This window comes from Carassius auratus, chromosome 42 (genome assembly GCF_003368295.1).
Source record: "Carassius auratus strain Wakin chromosome 42, ASM336829v1, whole genome shotgun sequence".
Taxonomy (NCBI): domain Eukaryota; kingdom Metazoa; phylum Chordata; class Actinopteri; order Cypriniformes; family Cyprinidae; genus Carassius; species Carassius auratus.
Genome location: NC_039284.1, coordinates 2,616,271 through 2,641,467, shown reverse-complemented (window position 1 = coordinate 2,641,467; position 25,197 = coordinate 2,616,271). Strand labels below are relative to the sequence as shown.

The window sequence follows — 25,197 nt, the reverse complement described above, 5'->3', positions numbered from 1 at the left end:
CCTGGCGTGCGCCTGGTAAATACGCCATAATAATAGCAATCCATAATGGAACTTGCGCACCTGCTTTTAAAGGGAAAGTTGGATGACGCTCTGATTGGTTTATTTCTCGTTACGCCCAAACCACACCTATGAATAATGAAGCTACTTCAGACCAACCCATTTTAGATTTGCGCCGGGCGCAAGAGCCATTTATCCCGCCGGAAAAATAGCAAAAGCGCCGAGACCCACCCACAAAGTTACTTGCGCTTCCCGCTTTGACACTTGCGTTTCAGATCGTTAAAATAGGGCCCCTAGGGTATGATCAATCTCTTATGTCTGTTTCCTGAATATCTTAAGTCTTGTAAGTTGTCTTATAAAGACAATGCTGTTTGCTTATTAGTCTTACTTAGGCTTTCACTTTTGTCATCTGTAAACAAACATACATTTGATAATGTGGTCATGTTTTAAACATTATTTTTTTGTTCCAGGAAACATTTTTTTTTTTTTTTACCTCAATGACAGTAATTGTTGTTTCAGCTGCTGTAACAAGAATTAGTAATTCTACTACCGGTAGTAAAATAATGAAATGAGCACTGCATGGACAAACACATTTACATTGGCTCAACAAAGTATCTTTATTAAGCAGAACTAAAAATTTATTTAGAAAATTCAAAAGTCTTTCTGCATCAATTGCCTCACTTTAAGTATTCTCACCAGTATTTTTATTTTTTTACAGTGTATTCATAGTTGCTTCTACTTTCATTTTTAATGTGTAATATAATTATGATCAAAGTTTCTCACTTAGAGTTGTCTCCCACATTTCTTTTCATTAAAAAAAGAAAATACATATTTCTTAGGGCTGCCCCCTAATAATTGACTAATTGTTAGTCGGCCAGAAGAGGCTTGGTCGACCAAAATTGTATTAGTCGCTTAGTCGTGAAAAGTCTGTGACAGACAGATTGTTAATGTCTAGTCTATGCTAATACACTACATCGGGCAGGACATCCAATAGCTTGTCTATCATTCAGCAACCTCAAATATGGCTTATAATCTGAAATTGGTAAGTAGTAGCGATTTTACATGTCTGCTCAATGTAATGTTAACCATAGAGAAATATGTGCTATTGCATGGAGAGTGGAAGAGTAGCTCACTGCAGGACAGATGGAGGCGCCGGTGCGCTCACTTGCACTTAAAATACTCCTCCTTTTTGGTCATACAGTTAAGAGTAATACATCTTTTGAATCTGTAAAGACTATGTTTATTTGTGTGCACTCACAATACTGCACTTTTGTAAAATAATGAAAGCAAAAAGGATTCGCTAATGCTGTCTTGATCTTTGAACTGTGAAAATATCTATAGAGAATGAAATGTCTACTTCCAAATGAACCAATTCAACTGGAAACCAAATATTCTCACATTATGCAATCCGTATGAAACATGCAGACGGGTGCATCACTAATGCAGAGATGACGAGTCAGCGTTGCCAACTTCATCTCTTAAACTGAGGACAAAGAAAGCACTAGTGTAGTTTATCAAAATATTAAAATGTTAAAGCATACTCCTGTTTTTTCCTGACGTTCATAATCATTACTTCTGCCGTTGTGCTGTGGCAAGCTTAATGCATGTATTTGAGCACTTATTAGGCTATATATTAAAGGCTTACTATAATGATTTAAATTGTTTATTAATAAACGTGCGATAAATAAAACGGTTGCTTAAAATGAACGACTACTCGACCAGAAAAAAACTTCTCACATAGAGCGGCTTTACTGACGAGATGTGCATTAACGATCGGCCGATCGTGAACGGAGCACCTCTAGTATTTTTGTACCGATGTGAGAGTTTAAAAGTAAATTAACTCATCTGGTGATGTAATGTCACAATAATTGGACAAAAGAAAGCTCTTGCACTCCTTAACCTTTACTGTTCCTTATTTAACACCTATGTAATACTCAGGATCTGACTCAGTGTTTCCATCTGTGAAACATCCAGTCATTCCTGAGCAAGTACACCTAAGTCTTGTCCACCTAGTTAGGTCTGTCATAATGTTTATTTTGAACAGTTTCATTCTATTATTTTATGAAAATGTCAGAATGGAGCAGATACAAACTGTATTGGTGTAACGGGGCTGATGAGTCTTGAGACATGCGGATCCATGTGTGAGCTTTTATTAGACAGAGACCTGGTCGTAACAGGCATGGGTCAAACACCGGCAAACAGGTATATAGAGGACAAGACAAAGAATATTCCTAGGGCAAGTGTGGGTCTTTGAGCGAACAATATCCAGAGGGCTAAGCAAGAGGGGTAATCCAGTATCCAGAGCAAAAAGGTCAAAACAAGAGAAACACGGCAAGGCAAGGAAAAGACTAAACTAAGAAAACTAGAAACAGAGAAAAGACTATAAAAACAAGGAACTGAAACAAGACTATGAAAACTAGAAACTAACATGGAAAGGCTTACGTATCGCAGCTATCGCTAGGAGAGGTATATGTGCAGAACAATTCTCTGCAGTCAAGTCAAGTCACCATTATTTATATAGCGCTTTAAACAAAAAAGATTGTGTCAAAGCACTGAACAACATTAATTAGAAAACAGTGTGTCAATAATGCAAAATGACAGTTAAAGGCAGTTCATCATCTCAGTTAAGTTTAAATAGTATATGTGCAATCATTTGCAATCAAGTGAACGATATCGCTATAAATAAAGTGTCCCCAACTAATCAAGCCAGAGGCGACAGCTGCAAGGAACCGAAACTGGAAAATGGCCTCAAGAAAAAACCAGGCTCAGTTGGGGGGCAGTTCTCCTCTGACCAGACGAAACCAGTAGTTCAATTCCAGGCTGCAGCAAAGTCAGATTGTGCAGAAGAATCATCTGTTTCTTGTCCTGGTGCTCCTCTGAGACAAGGTCTTTACAGGGGATCTGGGGCTCTAGTTGTCCTGGTCTCCGCTGTCTTTCAGGGCAGTAGAGGTCCTTTCTAGGTGCTGATCCACCATCTGGTCTGGATACGTACTGGATCCGGGCGACTGCAGTGACCCTCTGATCTGGATACAGACTGGATCTGGTGGCTACGGTGACCTCGGAACAAGAGAGAAACAGACTAATATTAGCGTAGATGCCATTCTTCTAATGATGTAGAAGGTACATCGGGTGTTATGGGAAGTGTTCCCGGTTCACCTAATTAATGCAGCATAAAATAATTTAACGAATTTGGATATTAGAAGCATATTAGTTTTCTATGTGTAAGCCAGGTTAAAGAGATGGGTCTTTAATCTAGATTTAAACTGCAAGCGTGTGTCTGCCTCCTGAACAATGTTAGGTAGGTTATTCCAGAGTTTAGGCGCCAAATAGGAAAAGGATCTGCCGCCCGCAGTTGATTTTGATATTTTAGGTATTATCAATTTGCCTGAGTTTTGAGAATGCAGCGGACGTAGAGGATTATAATGTAACAAGAGCTTGTTTAAATGAGGTTCTAAACCATTCAGGGCTTTATAAGTAATAAGCAAGATTTTAAAATCTATACAATGTTTGATAGGGAGCCAGTGCAGTGTTCACAGGACCGGGCTAATATGGTCATACTTCCTGGTTCTAGTAAGAACTCTTGCTGCTGCATTTTGGACTAGCTGTAGTTTGTTTACTAAGCGTGCAGAGCAACCACCCAATAAAGCATTACAATAATCTAACCTTGAGGTCATAAACGCATGGATTAACATTTTGGCATTTGACATTGAGAGCATAAGCCGTAATTTAGATATATTTTTGAGATGGAAAAATGCAGTTTTACAAATTATAGAAACGTGGCTTTCTAAGGAAAGATTGTGATCAAATAGCTCACCTAGGTTCCTAACTGATGACGAAGAATTGACAGGGCAGCCATCAAGTCTTAGCAGGGTCGTCAGACTGGGGGTAAAACCAGTACTGATTACCAGGGCCCCAAAGGAAAAGAGGTACCTTGAAAAGTCTGGTATATATATTTTCAAGGGGAGGGGGGCCCATTAGATCTGCATATGCATAGGGCCCAGGATCTTGTGCAGTGCCCCTGAGTCTTTGACAGCGTTCTAGGTTATTACATGCAGAGTTTTAGGTCCTATAATTAAAACCTCTGTTTTTTTTTAGAATTTAGTCATCCAGTTTTTTTATATCGACTATGCATTCCGTTGGTTTTTCAAATTGGTATGTTTCGCCAGGCCGCAAAGAAATATAGAGCTGAGTATCATCAGCATAACAGTGAAAGCTAACACTGTGTTTCCTGATGATATCTCCCAAGGGTAACATATAAAGCGTGAAGAGTAGCGGCCCTAGTACTGAGCCTTGAGGTACTCCATACTGCACTTGTGATCGATATGATACATCTTCATTCACTGCTACAAATTGATGGCAGTCATAGAATTATGATTTAAACCATGCTAATGCACTTCCATTAATGCCAGCAAAGTGTTCTAGTCTATGCAAAAGAATTTTGTGGTCAATTGGCAGTTTGAAAATGATCTAAGTGAGTGTTATATAGTGAATGTGTGATGGGTTACAGCTATGCGCAATCAGTGAATTCAGCTGTGTGTGTATAATCAGTGCCTCCAGCTGTATGTGTGTAATTAGTGCAATGGATGATGGGAACTGTAGTGTGGGGTGACGCAACAGTTAGTGTGGTGCAAGAGTTCATGAATTGTGTGGGTGACCTCTAGTGGTGAGTGAATGGAAGTTCATAGACCAGAAACAGAAAACCAACAGCTTGTGTGGGAGCAAAAGTTGTTTACATGGATCTCTAAAAGGTACATCAGTGAAAAAGAAGCCCTGCAGGTTTGAGGGCTAGATGACTTTCCAACACTGACACATGCTACTTTTTCCTGTTTGTTACTGTGGATCTGCTTTAGAGCTGAAGATCTTTGCCCGAACCTGACGGGACCGGGTTCGGGCTTCATTTAAATCATCTTACGCGTTATTACGCGGCATTATTCTTTTATTAAATGTCAGCTGCTAGTGGCGAAGCAAATCCGGCGGAGCCTTTATCTTAATTTCATTATTGCCATATACCCATCATAGTTTAGAATTTATCTTAACTTAATTTGTTAAAAAAGACTTTATTAGTGCGTTGGTCTATTTATAGGCTAAATGAGCCTATGTCTATTTAGAGTGCTGAGATGTTAAGATGTTACAGAGGACTTATTTTATTTCTTTATTCCAACTTCCAAGTGGTCTAGTCTACGTTAGTTATGAATAAATTATGTTAAAACGTGTATAAATGACTCATTCTTGACAAAAGACAAAAGAGCTCTGTGTGTGCGCACTAGTGTATATAAATAAAAAGTGCATTATGAAATTCTCTTAAAACTGATCCTCAACCATCAATCTACAACTTTTGTGACCTGTTTTGTGCATTCAGTAACTGAAATTAAAAAAAAAAAAATCAAAGGTGATACTTTGTTGATGCAACATATTACACAACCACGAGGAAACAAAAATAAGATGCATAGTTAAAACACCAGAGAGTCTGTGTGCTTCATGAGTGACATCTGTGTTAATTGTACTAATGAAAGTGTCCACAAACAGCTGGACTAGCACACAGACACACACACACACACACACACACACGGCAGGAGCAGTGTAGTTTAGACATCTGCCCACCAGGACCGTGAAACTGACATATGCTACAATCTCACTTCACACCTCACTGCTAAATGTTAAAGGCCCGTTCTAATACACCTGCGGTATACAGGAATTATGACTAGATTATTAAATCATTTGAAATAAATAATTTCATTTCATCTCATCTTTCTGTAGTTACTGTAATGCGTTCAGGTCTTTTTAAAGGTGCCATATGCAGAAATTGAGGTAAAAATATCCATAACATGACCTACACGCATCAAAAGAATGAGAAGAAATAAGGGCGATGATGTCATTAAAAAAATGTCAAGTTATAGTGCTGCAGAGATATCAACCTTAATTAGCATTAGCATTAGCATTACTAGCCCCGGCCTGACAGGTGTTGTAATACCAGTTTCGGCCGTGGGAGGCGGTATGCGGGCAACATATCCACCAGCCAACCTGCAATACACGAATAACTCGCACGGCTTGTGGGCGTGTACTTGAACCTGATGTCAATCGTGTGGAAAGTACAGCCCACTACTTTCAGTTCAGGGAAAAGAGCGGAAGGATAGCTGAAACCCTTGGCAAAAGACCAACACCCGCTACATGGGAAACAACCGCGTTCGGAATCACAAATCAAATCCGATAAGAATACCAGAGTAAACATCGGCACTGCTTTTAATCGCTGGAGACAACTGATGGACCTGAAAGAAATGAGGTTCGACTCCGAACTTGCAACATTTCTTTTGGATTGGTAAGTTAGATGCTGTTAGTATTTCGCTAGAAGTTTGTTTTATATGTTTGTGTATTTGTTTTCGGGAAGCTATAACATAGAAATGTATCGAAGGCTGTTCGATAAACGTGCTAATGTTAGCGATGGCTTTGATGGTTTGATAATTAGCTAGCTATAACTTAACGTTACCCATTTTATTATATAGGGCTGTGCATGTCTTTACTCATGTACATCTCATCAGTAAAGACGCTCCTGTAATTAGGAGTATATCTCAGCAAGTGTGTTCAGATCAGGATTGCCAGGTTTTCACAAAATAACGTGATATTTAGCCCCTAAAATGCTAATTTTTACCTTGGAAACCCTTCCCAAAAATGTATATTTTAACCCCGGGAAGCAATTTTTATCGGGGAACCTCTCGGAAACGCGATTGGGCTAGTTTTGGAATAGTTTTAAGAAGCAACTGGGCAGGATTTGTTGTGAAAACCTGGCAACCCTGATCTGAATGCACATGCTGGAGATATACTTCTAATTACAGGAGCGTCTTTACTGATGAGAGGTGCATGAAAATCGCATTTGATTTTTTGCACAGCCCTATGTATCATAACTAACCTGCTCTGTCTAGTCTGTTGGTCTCCATGTCCTGTTTGCTTCGTGGTTTTTCTGAGTGTGAAAAAAATTGATGTGTGGCATGAAAGCGTGTGAAAAGAGTCAATTCCGTGTGTCTCACGGTGAATGCTTGAGAGTTGGCACATTAGTTCTCAAGCAGAATAAAGGACAGGTTGATTATTGCTGTTTAGCGTTTGTATTAATCTATGATGTGTCCCTGTTTGCCTACAGGGACATAAAAAATAAATTAAAAGTGATACGTGGACCAAGGTGTCTGAGATTGTTCATTTTAAGTAAAGGATCCTAATATTTCGTCCACAACAATATTTAATGAGGTTATTACTCCTTGTGGTTAGTCTGCACGAGATCAAGCTTGTTTGCTTTGCGGCCGCTTTAAATACAAAATAAGCATTCGATCTACGTTAGAGCATCTGAGCGCTCACAAATCTTTCTGCAGCGTCGTGAGCAGAGCGGCAAGAGCGATTTTTGACTCTCTCGACGCCGGCGGTGTGAACACACAGTTAGGCTTCGGCTATGGCTGTAGTGTTGTTGTGAAGTTAGGGGCGGAGCATAGAGACTATGCCGTTTCTCGTTTGTTACTCTAGAGTAGACCAATTCACTTTATTGAGGCATACTGCCCCCATCTGGTATGGAATGTGGAGTATGACTTGATTTTTTTTTGCCAAACATTACAGATGGCACCTTTAAGGAAGGAATTGGAAATATACAGTGAAATATATGTGCAGCTGTGTATAAATACACTGAATGGAGCAGTGCACTTCATTCAGTGAATGGAGGTTATCACACTAAAATAAGTACTTTTGAATTTTTACATATAGTAAGTACACTACTGCTTTAAAGCTTAGAATAATACAGGGTAAGTCTCTTCAGCTCACAGAGGCTGCATTTAATTGATGAAAAACACAGTTAAATCAGTAAAATTGTGAAATATTATTATTATATAAAAGAACTGCTATATATGTGAATATTGTGAAGTGTAATTTATTGCTGTGATCAAAGCTGAATTTTGTGCATCATTACTCCAGTCTTCAGTGTCACTTGATTATTATGTTTTTCATATCATATTTCTTGCAACTTTGTTGACTTGACCGCACAGACACTATTGGAAGAGATCTGAGCTGAGCTGGACAATGACGTGACTGAATCAACAATGAACTGACTTTAACTGATAAATGGACTGTTTTCTATTGTCCTGTTTAACTCTGTAAAGCTGCTTTGACACAAACTGTATTGTATGAAGCACTATATAAATAAAGGTGACTTGACTTGATTAATTGAATGTGTATACAAGTGTTCATTTATTTCACTAACCCTAGACCTTTAAATGGTAATGTTTTCAACATTGATAATAATAAATGAGCAGCAAGTCAGTATATCAGAATGATTTCTGAAGATCATGTGACACTGAAGACCGGAGGAATGATGCTGAAAATACAGCTCTGATCATAGGAGTAAATTTCATTTTAACTGATATTCACATAGAAAAACATTATTTTAAATTGTTATAATATTTCTGTATTTTTAATCAAATAAATGTATAAAGTCAGTAACCAGAGCAGCAGGACTTTTTGTGTTCCTGGAGGCCTGCTGTTCACTCCGAACACGTCTAAAGGTTAGATGGGACTTAGACAGACGTTTCTCTCTGAGAGCTTCTTCAGTGAGTCGCTGGCTTCATCCGCTGCTTGGTTCCTGGCGGGGAAGATACCCGCGTGTGTCAGCATGATTTATCAGACAAAGATTAGAATTGATCACTTTTAATGAAATAAAAGGGCTCCAGCATGCATCTGTTCTTTATGAATAGTTGAGTTGTTAGGGCACAGCACCTCAAATGCGGTGGATATCACTCCAGTTGTGTGATGCATTTATGTACTGTATCTGCAGTTATTTAAGAGGTAACATTTTTGCTTTTTGCAGTATGTATATTTCCATGCAAAGGAAATGGTTTGTTGGAGTGCAAGACAAACTTATTTTGTTAAAATTCATTTCACATCAAAAGATAAGTTGCTTGAATTGCTGGCTTAGATCATGCTAGTATCTCTGTAGAATTGAAATAATTATTTCCACTTATATTTAACAAAAAAAGTAACTTTAAAAATAATCGTATATGCATTATTATCTTAATTCGGTGAATAAGATAATGTGATGCATTATACGGTGCAATACAAGGTATAATTAATGCATTGAAAATACTTTTATAATGCACAATGCATATACTGTATATAGGCTGCAAATAAAGACTTAATAAACTTGAAATGTTTCATATAGTTTAATTTGAAGTACTACAGTAACAAAATAAAACTGAAATAACATTTTATATAAAACTATATAGACATAATAATAAAAATGAAGTAAAAATGAAATCAAGATATTAATAAAACCTTTAATTGTATCTCAATGATATTAAATTAACCCAGTTTGTGGTTCCCCTCTCTCCTCCCTCATTGCTTTATGTCTGTCTCCTTCACTGCACTATTGAAAAAGTGCAAAAAAGACACGCTTAGAAAAAGAAATCAGGAATATTCTAGGCTGCAAAACTAAAAAACCCAGTTGTGGACTTCAAATGGCAGGAGGAAATGTGAGATTCTCGGGTTGGTTGCATTGGGTTTCCTTTCTGAATCAGATGTGCTCTGCCTCCCGTCACAAACACCAAACTCGTGTTATGAAGCAGATGGTTGGCTGTGAATGTGTGTTCATGCCACGATCTGAGCAGAGGAGCTGTTAGATTTAGAGGAATGGTTAAAATGCAGGGCATGATGTTATCATGCCAAATATCTCTACACACACAGACCCGACAGACACAACACACAAGCTCTAATGTTATACATATGTTAACATTACACTTTTGAAAATAACAACTAATAGTTTAAAATTAATTTTCCTGTCTTTGTGCATGTCAGATATAGTTTCAGATACTCAGACCAAATCTCCATTTTGGTGTGGAAAGCTTTGTCTACTTTTATGTCAAAATATGGGTTAAATATGTTCCATTTTCATTCAGTGCAACAAATTCATTAATTTAAAAAGAAACAGCATATTTATTCAGACCCATGCTTACTAAAATATATAAAAGGACAAAAAAGTGATCATAAGAAATTGTATTATATTTTGAATTTTTGCTGACAGATTTGTCACTGTTAATTTAATCCCTGATGTCTCCTCGTCCTGATCTGGTTGTTAGATGTTGGTTGTGTTACAGATTCCCTGTGTTTCTAGTGCTTTCTCCAGTGGATATATTAAAAAGACTTTTGTTTTCTACTTTATGTTGTGTGCTCCTTACAGCACCAGTGTGTTACAGACGCATTCTAATGTGAAAAATATATATATATGTATATACATAGATTTTTAAGTTGAATTAAACGTTTATCTTTTTGATGATTGACCCACGTACATGGTATAGCTCACCAAATGTTTATTGACTTTAATCACTGTATCTTCATACATTTTTGTCAGTAACCAAGTCATTCAGAGATCCTGTTCTGCTCTGTATTTGAGTCTTGTTAGCTGTAGACTGCTGGAATAAAGTCTCACGCATGTTTTTACTATATTTGAAAACGAGATGATTACGAGAAACACTGAAGAAATTAGCAAAACCGTTTAGCCATCCAGATGTAATTACTACAATACATAGCTAGGTTCACCAACCGTAACTTCTTCCAGGAAGTTGTGATTGTTGATCAGTTAAGCTTCACTGACCATATCACTACAACAGCCCGAATGCTACAACATTAGGAAGATTAAACCCTTCCTATCAGAGCAGGCCACACAACTCCTTGTCCAAGCTCTTGTTGTCTCCAGACTAATGCTCTCTTGGTGGGCCTTCTGGCATGTACTATCGAGCCTCTGCAGCTGATCCACAATGCAGCAGTGAGAGTTTCATCAGTTTGCATGGTCGCCAATAGACGCTAGCATCAAATTCAAGGAACTGATGTTTGCCTACAAGACAACCACTGGCTCTGCACCAAAGTACCTAAACTCGATAGTTCAGACTTGTGCACCCTCCAGAAGCTAGCGTTCTGCAAATGAACGAGGTTTCATTGTACCATCCCAAAGAGGCACAAAATCTCTCCTTTTCCTGGACTGTTTCCATCTGCCTGACTCAATTTGAGCTCTTTTGTGTGGCTTACCTGAACAGACTCTTTATGCTCTTTATCACCTTCCTGTCTGAGTGAAGCACATGCTGGCTCTGTGCTGTCTGCCCACAGACCTTCATGTTGTAATTAATGTGGATAAAATCCTGTGTGTTGCATTCTCTTTAAACTTTAAAAAATAATTTTCAGTGTGGTCTATTAAAACTTTATAAGGTGCAGTGATGTTTTGAGGGAAAGCTCTTCTCTTCTTCAATCAGTGTCTTAAATATGATCACCAGGCTTTTAAGGCATGTTTGTTCATCTCTCAGTTTTCATTAATGATGCATCAAAGAATATGATACTTTTTTTTGTTTTTAACATGCAGAGTTTTTCTAGCCTGCTGGGTTAGCATGTGTTTCCAAATGCATTTCAATGCAAAAAAATAAAATAAAAGCATGTTATTGGCAGGTGTAACCGGTCTTTGTTAGAGCATGAGTTGTGCTTGACATGGTATATTTTTCTCAAAGCATAAACTTGTTTTGAGACAAATATGACAGAGTCCGAGTGCATAATTTAAGATGTATTTTAAAACATTCTTTCTGTAGTTTGCTAGCAAGCTGTCAGATGAGTCTAATAACATCCTGGTGTGACAGTTCAGGAGATCAGTTGCTGTGCTGTTTAAATGCCTACAAATAATGCATGTGCTGCAGGAAGTTGTTTATTAGTCTCAGCTGAACGGTGCCTGAGGTCTTGCTAGGCTAATGGTTTGGTTGGAGCTGTTCCACAGACTCATTTGTGCAGATCCATTTGGCTGGTCTGTTTGATCCTGCCTCATCTGGATTCTGCGGAGCAACTATTAGAGAGTTCCTATTCATCAGACTGAGTCTTGAACTCTTGCTGAGCTCTGCTCTGTATGTATATGCATCTTGGTTTATTTTCTGAAGATATCCTCCAGGCATGAGAGAATCTCATCATCCTCAATGGTGCAGTGAGACAGTGCTCACTTAAAGCACTCACCTAGCTCTAGTGTTAACCTAGATAAATGTGTGCCATTAAGCTTATATCAAAGTGTGTGTATGGAGTGTAAAAGATATTAGTTCATTTATTGCATAACATGGAGGCGCTGGAAACAAAATGTAAAAATAATTTTTACTTATACATATAAGAGTGACTCACCATTTCAAACTGTCAAGGGTCTACTTTTATTTGAGTACACTCCCAATATCCACAAAAGGTTGTGCTTTTATAAAATAAAGAAAACAATAGGACTCTCTTCTGCCATCTCTGTTTTGGACAAAGGCACAATATATATATATTAGCTGCTGACCAAAACATATTCAAGGTACAGTTATATGATGAATATAAGCTGCACTCTCCGAACTTTAATTTGAGGGTATTCTCATCAAAATCTGAGGAAAGGTTAAGGAATATTTCAGCTCTTTAATATATACCTCCCTCCTTTTTCAAGGGATCATGAGTAATTGGGCCATTGACTCAAAGCCATTTCATGGACAGATGTGGATTATTCCTTCATTATTTCTATGTCAATTAAAAAGGTAAAAGTCTGGATTGATTCAAAGGCTATGTTCACACTGTGAGCATTAGTGCTTTAGTGCCTTAATTTGCTCAGATTTTTTTGTTTAGCTGTTCACGTTGTTGTTTTAAATGTGGCCAATATCAGATTTCCAGTGTGAACATGTCATGTTTCTGAACTGACCCTGCAAATGAACAATACATACAGGGTTGCCAGGTATTTACAAAAAATCTGCCAATTTGCTTCTCAAAATAGTCCAAAACTAGATATATATATATATATATATATATATATATATATATATATATATATATATATATATATATATATATATATATATATATATATATATATATTAGTGCTGGGTGGTATACCGGTTCATACCAAAAACCGGTGTATATTTTCGTTATGATATTTTTAATATACCGCCATACCGATGTAATTATTCAACGTTGGGAACGAATGTTATGCTGCGGCACGGCTGCGCGACACTTTCAGATGGACCCTTTATAATGTTGCACTAAGCAGCGACTGTGAGGCGTGCTGAGGGTAAACTCAGCAGTGCTCTGGCGTTACGTTATAATGCCTGTTTCACACATACTCCGTCTGCAGTGCGTATTTTTTTTTCGCACCCATGTTAACGGATTCCAGCGTTCGCACTGTATGAGGTTGCGGTCCGTCAGTGCGTTTCAGAAGCAGTGCGTCTGCAGCAGTGCAGCGATTGTTAACGTACAGAGTCTATCTTTGCTGTGCTGCATGTGCTGAATTAAAGTGAAAGTGAAAGTGCATTGTTCGCTGGAAAAATGAACATGGATTGACACGGAAATGCAGTCATTTCACAATGAATGTATACTAATTAAAGCTGTTTCACACATAAAACATGGGTTTTTGGCTAGGTTTAAAACAAGAAAAATAGGACTTTTAGATAAACAAGGAAAACAATATATATATTCACTTTTATGGAAGCAGAAAAACAAAGTTCATTAAGACCAGTGGGATTGCTTGTGATAAAGATTTAAATGCAAAAGGCACGAGACTGTTTCTGTCTGTGGTGTTTTTAAATATTTTAACAAGAAAAGTAGGATAATTATTGTTTATATGTTTTGCCGCTTGCTTGAGCAGCTTATTATACAAACCTAGAAGTAAAATGCATGAATAATGCATTGTTTATATTTATTGAGTTTAAAGTAATTTCTATAACTATGAAAGATTGTTACTGTTCTGTGATAAAAGACTCACAATGCTGAAAAAAAAAAAAAAAAAAAAAATATATATATATATATATATATATATATATATATATATATATATATATATATATTGTTTTTTTTTTTTTTTTACATATGAAATCAAAACAATGCGCAAATGTTGTGTTTGTGGTTTCCAATAATCTGACGTCGACCAAACAACTAACTATTTTAAGCAAGTGTTGTCGGGCTAAAGGCATGTCTTGGAATATCAACCAGCAGAAAATTTATTGTACACCTGATTATGCATGAAAAAAAAAGAAGAAAAAAAACTTCATAAACCGGCATAATTTAGAAAAAAAAAATTTGATGTCAATTTTTTGTTCAAACCACCCAGCACTATATATATAGTTGCTTTAAACAACAGAGTTGAAAAACAACCCGCGGCAATGATGAAAAAGTTGCACAAAAAAAAAGTTGTTGGGAAAACTGTAGACTTGGCAACAGAAACGCAGCACGTAGTCGTATGGAAGTAAACACAGAGGACATAAAGTAAGCAATTATGCATTTATTTATACTGTGATCTGCCACAAGGATGTAACAGTTTAAAGTCTGTACTTTAATGTAATCTTGATTGTTTCATTTGAATTCTATTTTGGTGGCATACAGAGCCAAAATTATGAAACTTCTGTTAAATATATAGTCTCCAAATATATATGGACCTAACTGTATATCTATAGGAAGCTTGAAATGTCTTCAGAAATGTCTTTTAAAAGAACCAATCCAATATGGTCATATAAAAGGTGCATTTCTCATTAGTCGGGGGCCGCACTAGTCCTTACATATCAAAACAATCACTGATCACAGATTAGACATTGGAATTAACATGCTTGCTTACATGTTGCTGCATTCATGTTGAGTGCATAACTTAAAAAAAAAGAAGTATTTTTGCAAAGGCTGTGTCAAATTGTAACTGGTTTACCAAAGAAACTACAAACAAATAATGCTCCACTGAGACGTTCACATAGCTTCGGATACACACATAGATTTGTTGATACTGATTTCATTATTGTAATTGCATTTATTAAAAAATGTATGGATTTACATGAAAGGGGGTGCATGTTGCTCTTATAAAGGTAAAAATGGCCCAGAAATCACTTTAAGGGGGCAAATATCACCCTGTAGTGGAAAAGTTCATTTCTGTCGCTCTTTGAAAGTACTTTAGTTTTTATCCTGGATTCTATGAATCTCGCCAAGTCTACTTTTTGGCAGCACTAAATCTAATGGACTCAAAACTGGAAAAAAAAAATTCCCACATGTGTATTCATCTTTTCTTTGTATGTTTGTTCGGTTTACATTCCATTTCAGCAGTTTTTCGTGGATTCGATTGGTTTATATGAATTGATTATATCATCACCCAAAAGCCACATTCACTTTACCTCAGCCCTAAATATGCTTTATAACCACATAATGTTTGTTAATTTTTCTTAGAGGATATTGAACATTCGATCTCCAGCTACTATGCAAATATTCTGATACAGTGAGCTGGGTTTATGTGGTATGTTAAGTATAATTGTGGTTAGCCAATCATAATATTTCCAGAGAATGAAACCCGTCACCAGGAGCCCCAGCGTGGCCTTTCTGTTTCCATTCAGAGCGGGTCTAAAACACACCCAGAAGATCATTCCAAGCCCACAGCAATCCTGCAGGAGTGAGTCACATGACCTCTAGGTATCAAAAGAGCCCTGGGGAGACTTAATACATATTTTGGGGTTCGTTGAGGGGGAAACCCACTGAAAGGCATTTAATAGTAGCCGTCTGGAAAGCAACTACTGCTGAGCTTCAGTAGAATGATTTGATTTCTAAAGGCCTGTTGACACCAAGAATTAAATGCATCACAAATTAAAGATCTATTCACTAAGAGACAAAGGAAAGGCACTCTGGTTAGTCCTGTGCATTATTCCTGAACAAACACATCACTTACTTTAACAGTTGCATGTGACAGCTTGAACATCAGCTGATATTTTGGTTGTTTTTATAAAATGAAGGGGAAAACCTTAATCTAATTAATTGAACAATCTCATCTCATCTCATTCGTTTTGTCTTTGCCTATGCGCACTACTCTATATATATTTTAGCGCCATTTTTGTCCAGTTTATCTATTTAAAGCAAAAGTTCACCAAAAAAGGAAAATAGGTCATCATACTGAATATTCATCATCATGGCTTTATTCTCTCTGTGAATAATTCATAAGAAAATGCATATGCATGTTAAATCTGTGTAGAGGTGGATTCATCAGTCATATTTACAAAATGTGTGGGACATCATATACAGCAGAGAACATCTCATTGCATTTGTGTCCAGTGATTGTTATGAAATGTGTTTGTAGAATCACCTCTGCATTTATGTTGATTTGATTTAAATTTTAATTTAATGACCACACTGCCAAGCTGGTGGAATTTGTTATCAGTACAGCTCTTTGGTACAGGTTCCAGCACTTCTTGAGTTTTATATTAGTTAGTGTGGGCATCATTAACTAGGACAGACTCGTTTTATCAGTCTACAGTTTTGTTTTCTTGTTATCTAGGGATGTGCCACTAACAATAAATGAATCATGATACAATATGATGCATATTGCAATTTATATTGTGCATACATTGACAGGGTTTTTGTTTGCTGCTTCTTAATATATCTAAATAGCAGATAGTGTACTTTGTGTTTGTGCAACTATGCTACATTAACATTCACCTTAACATTGCTTTTAAAAAAGCACGACTCTTTGGAGAGTTAAGATTGTTGCACAATATTGGAGGTATTGAGTGCATCCAGATATTTCCATAGACACACACCCCGGGACTACTGTGAGCCTGTAGCTCCAGATCAGAATGATCTCAAACGTTGGAGGTGAAGTCAGGTCCCTGACTCCAGTCATCTGACAGATGGAGCGAGTGAGAGGGAGGAAAAGGGAGTGTTGGACACAGAGGCCTGAACAAACAGCCGAGGATCAGAAATTCCTCAAACAGAGCGCCGTGGGCCGGATGTTCCCGCTCCAGCGGAGCCGGGTGTGGTGGGATCTGTACACACTGCTCTCTGATACGAGCTAGAGAACTAGATAGAGCTCCACTGTACCGTACCACCACACTACTGTGATCCAGATCCCTGGGGAGTGTTTGTTTCTGTGTTGTGTGGAAAAATGGCTTTACAGACGACTGGTCAGAAGTTTTGAATAAATGTGATGTTTTTGGGGAAAAAAAAAAATTGTTTATGTTTACCAAGGTTGTATTTATTTGATGAGGAATACAGTAAAAACAGTAATATTGAGAAATATTATTACATTTTTGAATAACTGTATATTAATAAATTTTAAAAATTAATGAATTTTTATGATGCAAATCTGAATTTTCAGCATCTTTACTCCAGACTTCAGTGTCACATGATCTTCAGAAATCATTCACTTATTAACAATGGTTCTTATTGCTTTCATTGTTAAAAACATTATGCATGTCTTTACTCTCACATTTAATCAAACTGATGTGCCCTTGCTGAATAAGAATAAAAATAAAAATTATATATATATATATATATATATATATATATATATATATATATATATATATATATATATTAAAAATAATAATTGAGCTTACCCCAAACATTTGAATGATAGTATATCATTATTTCCCCAAACATTTAAAACAGCACAACATTGCTAATAATGAGAAATGTTTCTTGTGCAGTAATTCATCATTATAATAGAATGATTTCTGAAGATCATGTGACACTGAAGACTGGAGGAATGATGCTGAAAATACAGCTTTTACTGTATATTTAACATGAAAAATTGCTATTTTAAATTGTAAAAATATTTCACAATATTACAGATTTACTGTAGTTTTGTTCGAATTAATGACGCCTTGGTGTGCAGAAGAGTCTATTTTATTGTTATAATCTTTCAAAATCATAATTATTTTGAGCCAGTATTTTAAACATATTTTCCTTCTCGTTTCAGTGACCAATCAGAAGCCAGCGCAGGCGTTCCTCACGAAGGTGAAGCAGTTTGAAGGCTCGTCGTCTTTCGTCAGGAGATCACAGTGGAGCATCAGTCAGCTGCGGCAGGTCAACGGCATCGACTCCGTCCGAGTGAGTACATGAGCTCTTGCTCCTTCAGATGCTGTCTTCTGTCTACTGCTTCTCATCACCCTAAAATGTCCAGGATTGCCCAGAGTTTGACTTGATATTTGAGAATGGATCTGACCAGTGGACTGCGGGTTCAGCTGGAGAGAAGTGCATGTTTGTCCAGATCCTGCATCACACGTGTCAGCGGTTCATCCCCGAAGGAAAACCAGAGTTCATCAACTGCCCCTCCAAACTGCTGGGAGGTGAGACGTCCCGTTCAAGCTTACCATGCACCCTTTTTTTTTTTTATAATGGGGAAAACAAATTTGGGAGTAAGGGCTTAAAGTTCTCCGGAACCGTGCCAGATTTCTGCCGTGCAGCGTATGGCTGCAAAAAAAAAAAAAAAAATCTAACATTTAAAAGAAAGAAACATCTTGTTGTTTGATATCACTTTCAAGTCCATGAGTTCACCGATGGTATGAGAAGAGCAGCTTTCACTCTCATCCAAACTAACATTACTGGCCAATCAGAATGGTTTGCTCTTATGAACATGAGACACTCACAATAGCATCCAGTTGCAGAGTTGCAGCTGATGAATGGAGAAGCATGACAAAAGTTGCAAGGCGCAATGGTCAAAGATGTCCACCTAGCACATATTTACATAGAAAAGCTAATTATAAAACAACATAGCTTTGTGAACAGCTCATGTAATCATGTCATCTCCATAAGAACCATATGACTAGCAAATTTATCTGGAGTTTTGAAAAGGTCCTGTTCACACATGATCTCTTAAAGGTAACTTACTTAATTTACCAGCACAGACTTTTTCTGCATTTCCACCGAAATTACCCGGAACATTTGTACCAGGAAACTATTATTACCAGGAGCTTTTCTCAATACAAAGTACGCTGATTTTGGGCTTGCATCCTCAGTGGTTCAGACTTCGCGCATTCAACTCAGGAGTGTAATGTCCGAGACGAAGCAAATCCGGTAAATCTGCAAACAGCAGTGTACTTGATAACATCAGTCAGCTGACCATGGCTACTTTAATTTTCCTCACTGTATATTTAGAATAAAACGAAATAGGATATCAAATACCACTGCCTCCTTTCGTTTTCATTTAAGCATAAGAACAGCTGCAGAAATGTACTTAGTTCAGGGATATGTTTATATATGCAGCCATTACAATGAAACGAAATATTATATGAATTTGTCTTTTTATTTTCATTTTAACATATAGATAAATTGATTACAAACCAAAGTTAACCTGTTCGATTTATAAAAAAAAATATATATTTTATGTTTAACCACTAAAGACACATCAGATCCAGCGGCACACATCAGAAGGTCTATCCCAGAAGAGGCTGCTCTCGGCGGATACATGAGGACTGAGCTCCCGCTGATCGAGTGGAGCTCATGTCTCTGAGATCGGTGAAACACATTTTTAAATAGGCGCTTTCTTTATAAATAAACAACAGATTTGAGTTTTAAACAACTACATTCTCGCCTGAAATACTTTAAAATTACATTTCAAGACACAATAACAGTAATATTTTGAAAATGTTGATCCGAATAAATGGTGGATCAACCAATCAGCATGTTTAGCACTGATGTCCCGCCCCCGAAAGTTCCGGAACTTTCCGGAACCACCTCGCCAGCAGGGACTTTTTTTTACCCAGAACTTTTATTTAGTTCCTGGTTCCTGCGGTGGAAACACACCGAGTACCAGCCCAAAGTCCCTAGTTCCTGGGTACAGTTCCTGCGGTGGAAACACGGCATATGTGTGAAAGGGGCTAAACTCTTCCACTGTATATGCTGTGAATTTGAATTAATGTTAATCTGGAAAAACTGTGCATTATCTCATAGATTTGTAACGTAAATAATTTATAAACCTTTGCCAACACAGGAGAATACTTCAACCTATGTCTACATTTATGTTAAAAGGCTTTTAAAACTATTGTACTATTTGGTAGTAATAAGCATTTTTAAAAACATAACTTTCTGTTTTCTTTTGATGTTTGATTATTGCTAGAAAATAATGTAATCATATAAATCTGGTTTTCAAGCTTTATTAAAGGATAAACATTTTGGTAACTTATTGCAAAATATAATATTTTTCCTAGTTGTGAACAAACTGTTTGTGTAAAGTTCATTATTATTCAGCAAATCTGTTTAGTTCTGCTAATCATAAATAATCATGAAAAGTTTGTTACTTTATAGCTTAAGAACGTGATTAATGGAGGCTTTTATTTTACTATAATTCCCCTCATACTCACTTTACTTCAGATTTATTTCTGTTTGTTGACATATTACTGGATGTAATTTAGGGGCGTAACAATACATTAATTGTCTCAACATTATGCAGCAACATTAATCTTGACATGTGACTCTTAAATAATCAACTGAAAATGCCAAGAGATTCCCATTTCAAGTAGCGAACAATAATAGCTTTAAATAAATCAGTTTACATTAGGTACTATACAGGATTGCACCGTTTTTTTTTTTCTCCCGCTCTGTTTGTTTCCTCGTCTAACATTTGTTAAAGGCACAGGCATTGATGTGAGTTATATCTGTAGATTATTCACAAATGTGTTGTGTGAGTGCAGACGGTTCATGTGTGTGTGCTACCTTTAAAGTGTTGGGATGTTGAGGAAGGGGCTGTTGCTGTTTTAACTGTATCCTGGGGGAAGAAGGTGCCTCCTTCTCTTCTCTTCTTGTCTTTATTCTTGTAGTCACACTCTGACTCAGCGACAGGATTGGTGTTATTGTGGGAAGTATAGTCGTGGTTCCTGAGGGTCAGATGCAGCGAACATCAATGCACCTGATAGTGAGGCTCAAAGACATATAAGGGTTAAACTGGTATACAATCTAGCTCATATCATTTCAATCATTTTTTACAGGGATTTTATTTCCTAACTTTTAACATCCATGGAACCCTTTCCATTGACCAAACAGTTCTTTATTGTGGAAACACATTCTTTAGGTTATTAAAATGTTCTTTGCACTAAGAAGCAAAAATAATTCTTTATGAATAAATCGTTGAAAGGCTCTTTGAGGAAACAAAAATGAGTTTTTATTTATTTATTATTATTTTTTAAGTTATTTTAGTACTTTAACTTGAGAATTTTTTTTTGAAATGTTGCCTTGACAACATTTTTTTTTAAAAAAAGTTATTTAAGTTAATGTTTATTTATTTCAAGTGATGAATGCTTTCTGTTTTATGAAGTAATTTGAAAGTTGAAAAGGAACTCTTAAATGATCAGTCACATGATTCTACACGATGTGAAAGCTTGGGCATATGGCAGCAGTTATAGCGTATGTCACACTCGTCAGGCTGTAGTGAATGATAAGGTTCATAAGGCTGTGGAAGAGACTGATGAAGACCCTCCGGTCTAAGTCTCACAGCAGATCAGAACTAACAGCATGAAGCTGCTCAGGTGTGGGATTCCTGTCACGGCTGGATCAGCTTCACTCAACGCCATGGACAGACGTGAGGTGGAATAAGGATGGACATTTGAACAGTTCAGCACATGCTGTAATGGAAAATCTTGAGCCATGTTTCTTTGCACCTTTAGGATGTGATTTTCAGGATAAAATCTGTCTGCATGATTTTTAGCTTGGCATTGTGCTGAAGCTCTCTTGAAAGCTCTCAAGATATTTTGTGTGTGTGTGTGTGTGTGTGTAGGGAACAGTGTCCTGCACGAGGCAGCAGACAGTGTGAGCAGCGCGGTGCAGAAGGCCAGTCAGGCGCTGAACGAGCGCGGCGAGAGACTGGGACACGTGGAGGAGAAGACAGGACAGATGATGAACAGTGCACAGCATTTTGCCGACACTGCACACAAGGTGAAGCGTGCCGCATGTCTGTCTCTAGTCTTTTGGCCAGTTTCTGCAGATTTTACACGTGAAAAGGCATCTGTGTTGTTCTGCTGCCTTCATGTGGCGACTGCATGAACGATGTAACAATGTTTTTTTATTTTTTTATGTTTTTAAAGTCTCTTCTGCTCACCAAGGCTGTATTTGTTTGCTCGTTAATACTGTAAAACAGTAATATTGTTAAATAGTTTGAGATAACTATTTTCTGTGTGAATCTCTGTTCAAATGTAATTTATTTCTGTGATGCGCAGCTGTATTTTCAGCATCATTCCTCCAGTCTTCAGTGTCACATGATCTTCAGAAATCAGAATAATATGATAATTTACTGTTCATGAAATATTTTTATAAAATACTTCTGAAAAGTAGTGAACGAACAAGCAAGGGACAGGAGATTGTAGCCAAGTTTTCAGACATTTTGTGCTTTGTTTGTACAGTAGATTGCAGATGGATGATTAACAGTCTCTCTTTTTCTAACTCTTTCTCTTTCTCTCTCTCTCTCTCTCTCTCTCTCTCTCTCTCTCTCTCTCTCTCTCTCTCTCCAGCTTGCCATGAAGCACAAGTGTTAAGCCTTTGCTGTATTTTTGGAGAATCTGGTACAAAGTCCTCTCCCCGCTCCCCCTCTGCTATCAGAGAGCGTTTCTGGACGTGCATGAAGTATCATATAAAGGACAAGTGTGTATCTACAAGGAAAGATCATGCCTCCTCTACACTTGGATGGTATTTGTGGTCATTGTGAGCCTTATTTCAGTGTCTCACTCTATGACAGACATGTTTTAGCATTTAAAATTCCTAAACAAATATGTAAAAAAAGCTTCAAAAGCCTGCTGATAGATTCTAGATAGTTTTAACCTAGTGAGTGTTTAATAAGTTCCATCATAAAAGAACTTTAGTGAAAATAAAAGATTTAAATAAAATAAAAAAAATCAATTTTCCTATCCAAAGGTTTTGAAAAAACTCTAAACTTGTTTTTTTTTTTTTTTTTACATCATTTCTTTTTTTTTCTCCAATCTTAAATCAAAATATATGCAGTTATTAAAATAATCTAAATTTCTGCTATGATTTTTTTCTTGCATTTTTATCTTTCGGCTTTTATAAACATATTTGGTGTAACATGCATGTTTACATAATGTATGAATGTACATAATGTAACAATGTATTGAAGTAATTTTTTTTTAGAAATGTAATCTGGTCAAGTTAATATCTGAAGCATTTTAAACAGATTTTGCCTTGAGGAACCTGAAAAAAAAAAAAAAAAAAAAAAAAGCATATGCAATGTTACTTTCCCAGTTGATTGTTTGCGAATAGATTATGTGACCAAAGACCAAAGTCTGTATAGTGTTCATTTTTGTTACATAAATAATGTAGATAATCATATCTGTGCAATAAAACCCTGCCTTAAATTTGCCTTCAGATGACTGCTTTACTTGGGTCATCTGTGAGATGATTTCTAGCTTCTCTTCTGTTAAATGGCATGAGCAGTCATATGGTTTGTCTTATGGCTGTTGAGAGCAGCTCTGATGTACTGATGTCTGACTGCGTGGCTGGGGAATACTGCCAGAGACTGGCGTCATCGTCACAGAAAAACAGATGAATTATCAAACTGTCATGTGCATCCCAGGCCTAGATGTTCATGTTTTTCATGTTACGCTTGCATGATGAAAAACAAACCCTGTTTGCAGTTCTCTGACCACATTTTTGAGAATGTAGAATAGCCCTATCCTTGTCACTTCGATTGTAACTTTTTTTACTCAAAGGGAATATTGATATAGTTTATCCTTTAACACAATGTGCCTGTGCTACTGTGTGGAAGACTGAACAATGAATGATAATAAATGACGTCATCACATCTCTTTGCTCATTTAGATGCAAGAAGGCATATCTGGGATTATGTGATGGGAAATGTGCTGTCCTTTCCCCAGCAGCTCACTTCTTGGAGGAGCTTGTTCAGGACTGTTAGATTAGGATTGGAGAGTGGACCTTGAGCTCCAGAGTTGAGGACCCCTGGGCTACATTATCCCTCAACAGACTGATAAAATCAACCGAAACTGGCATGTGTTCAGACAAACTCCAGACAGCAGTCACGCCAGAGACGCTCGTTCCCTACTTGGGCAACCATGTTATATCTGTAACACTGAGACATTTCTTGGGAGAGTGTAATAAATTGAATTGTACAATTCAGCATCATCCTGGATATGCTTTATCTGATCAATTTAAAATAATAGATGTCTTGCAAAAAATAGTAGTCTTTAATGTTCTTGCATGATTGATCTGTGCTTTTGCGACACAGGTTTTTCCCCATATTATTAAAAGTGTGCTTTAAGTGATTGTTCACGTGTGTGCATCGAGGACGGGCCGTGCTGGAGTCACCTTTGAGTGATCTGACAGATGTGAGATGTGACGCAGCGGTGAGCAGCTGACGTCTCTAGATCTGGCTCAGGATCCTGCTCATGCCTTTGACTTCCTGTTGAGTGCAAAGTCAGCCGCGCTGGAGTTATTAATAATTAACCCACTGCACACACCACACTGCTGTCTGTCTGCTGCAAACACAATACCTGTGTGTGTGTGTGTGTGTGTGTGTGTGTGTGTGTGTGGGAGAAATAGGAATTTAGAGATGACAAAACCAAACACATACGATCCGTTTAGTCTTTATAACCATCCACAACTCAGGGTTTGATTAATAATATGAAACATGGATAGAGTCAGTGTTTTTCACTTAAGCAGTTTTCTGAAAAAAATACATCTATATGGAAGATAATGATAATGGGCCAAGCCATGGCTAATAAACAAATACAGTGTTCCTCATACAAACCCTGAACCCCATCAAAGTAGAACACATAACACTGAAATAATGCTCTAAACCACACACAATGCATCCCAAAAACTGAACGTGTGTAACTAATGACAGATGAGCAGCAACAATACTGACAAAATCAAATGTGAAGCATCAATCTTCTAGAAATATCTAAGGTAATTCGTCCTTTCAACGTCAGTTTTATGTCTTGTCATTTTTCCTTCTTTTTACTGTATAACCTACAGTTAATTAATTCTACACACTTTTGTATTGTAATTTGTATTATTGTTTAGGAAATGTCATATCCAATGCGGTGAGAATGGGTACAAAAAGTGAAATATTACCTGATTTCACCATAGTTATTTCATACCACAGCACAATAAGACAGCTGGTTGTAAAATGTTATATTTAAATATGCAAATGATGTCCAATTATGTCTTTGCATAAATTTCTAGAACAGAAACCTGAACACTGGATAAATCCATGTTTATTTTGTTGTCATGTTAGATTTTTATTTGTTTCGGAAACGACTGTCATCAGCCAGAAAATAAATAAATGAATGAATGAAGCTGAATGATGAACAAAACCCTCTATAAAAAGCAGAGTAGAGATAGGAGTAAAACCAGGTTTAGAGTATGTACTATAGTAAGTGCTGCTGAAGTCAAGATTTCAGACCCAGTGCAGGAGGGAAAACAATGGTTCCCTTTCAG

General features: G+C 37.1%; 1 protein-coding gene across 1 annotated transcript in view; it reads left to right on the top strand.

The window, feature by feature from the left end:
* The window catches only part of LOC113060417 (syntaxin-binding protein 6-like), a 39,604-nt gene extending 15,719 nt beyond the window's left edge, over positions 1–23,885 (top strand). Inside the window, exons 3-6 of the mRNA XM_026229316.1 lie at positions 17,717–17,847; positions 17,921–18,086; positions 21,509–21,666; positions 22,239–23,885. Of these exons, the coding sequence (XP_026085101.1) occupies positions 17,717–17,847; positions 17,921–18,086; positions 21,509–21,666; positions 22,239–22,262 (479 nt within the window). The 3' untranslated portion in view covers positions 22,263–23,885. The remainder of the gene's footprint in view (positions 1–17,716; positions 17,848–17,920; positions 18,087–21,508; positions 21,667–22,238) is intronic.
* Positions 23,886–25,197: the final 1,312 nt, after the last annotated feature.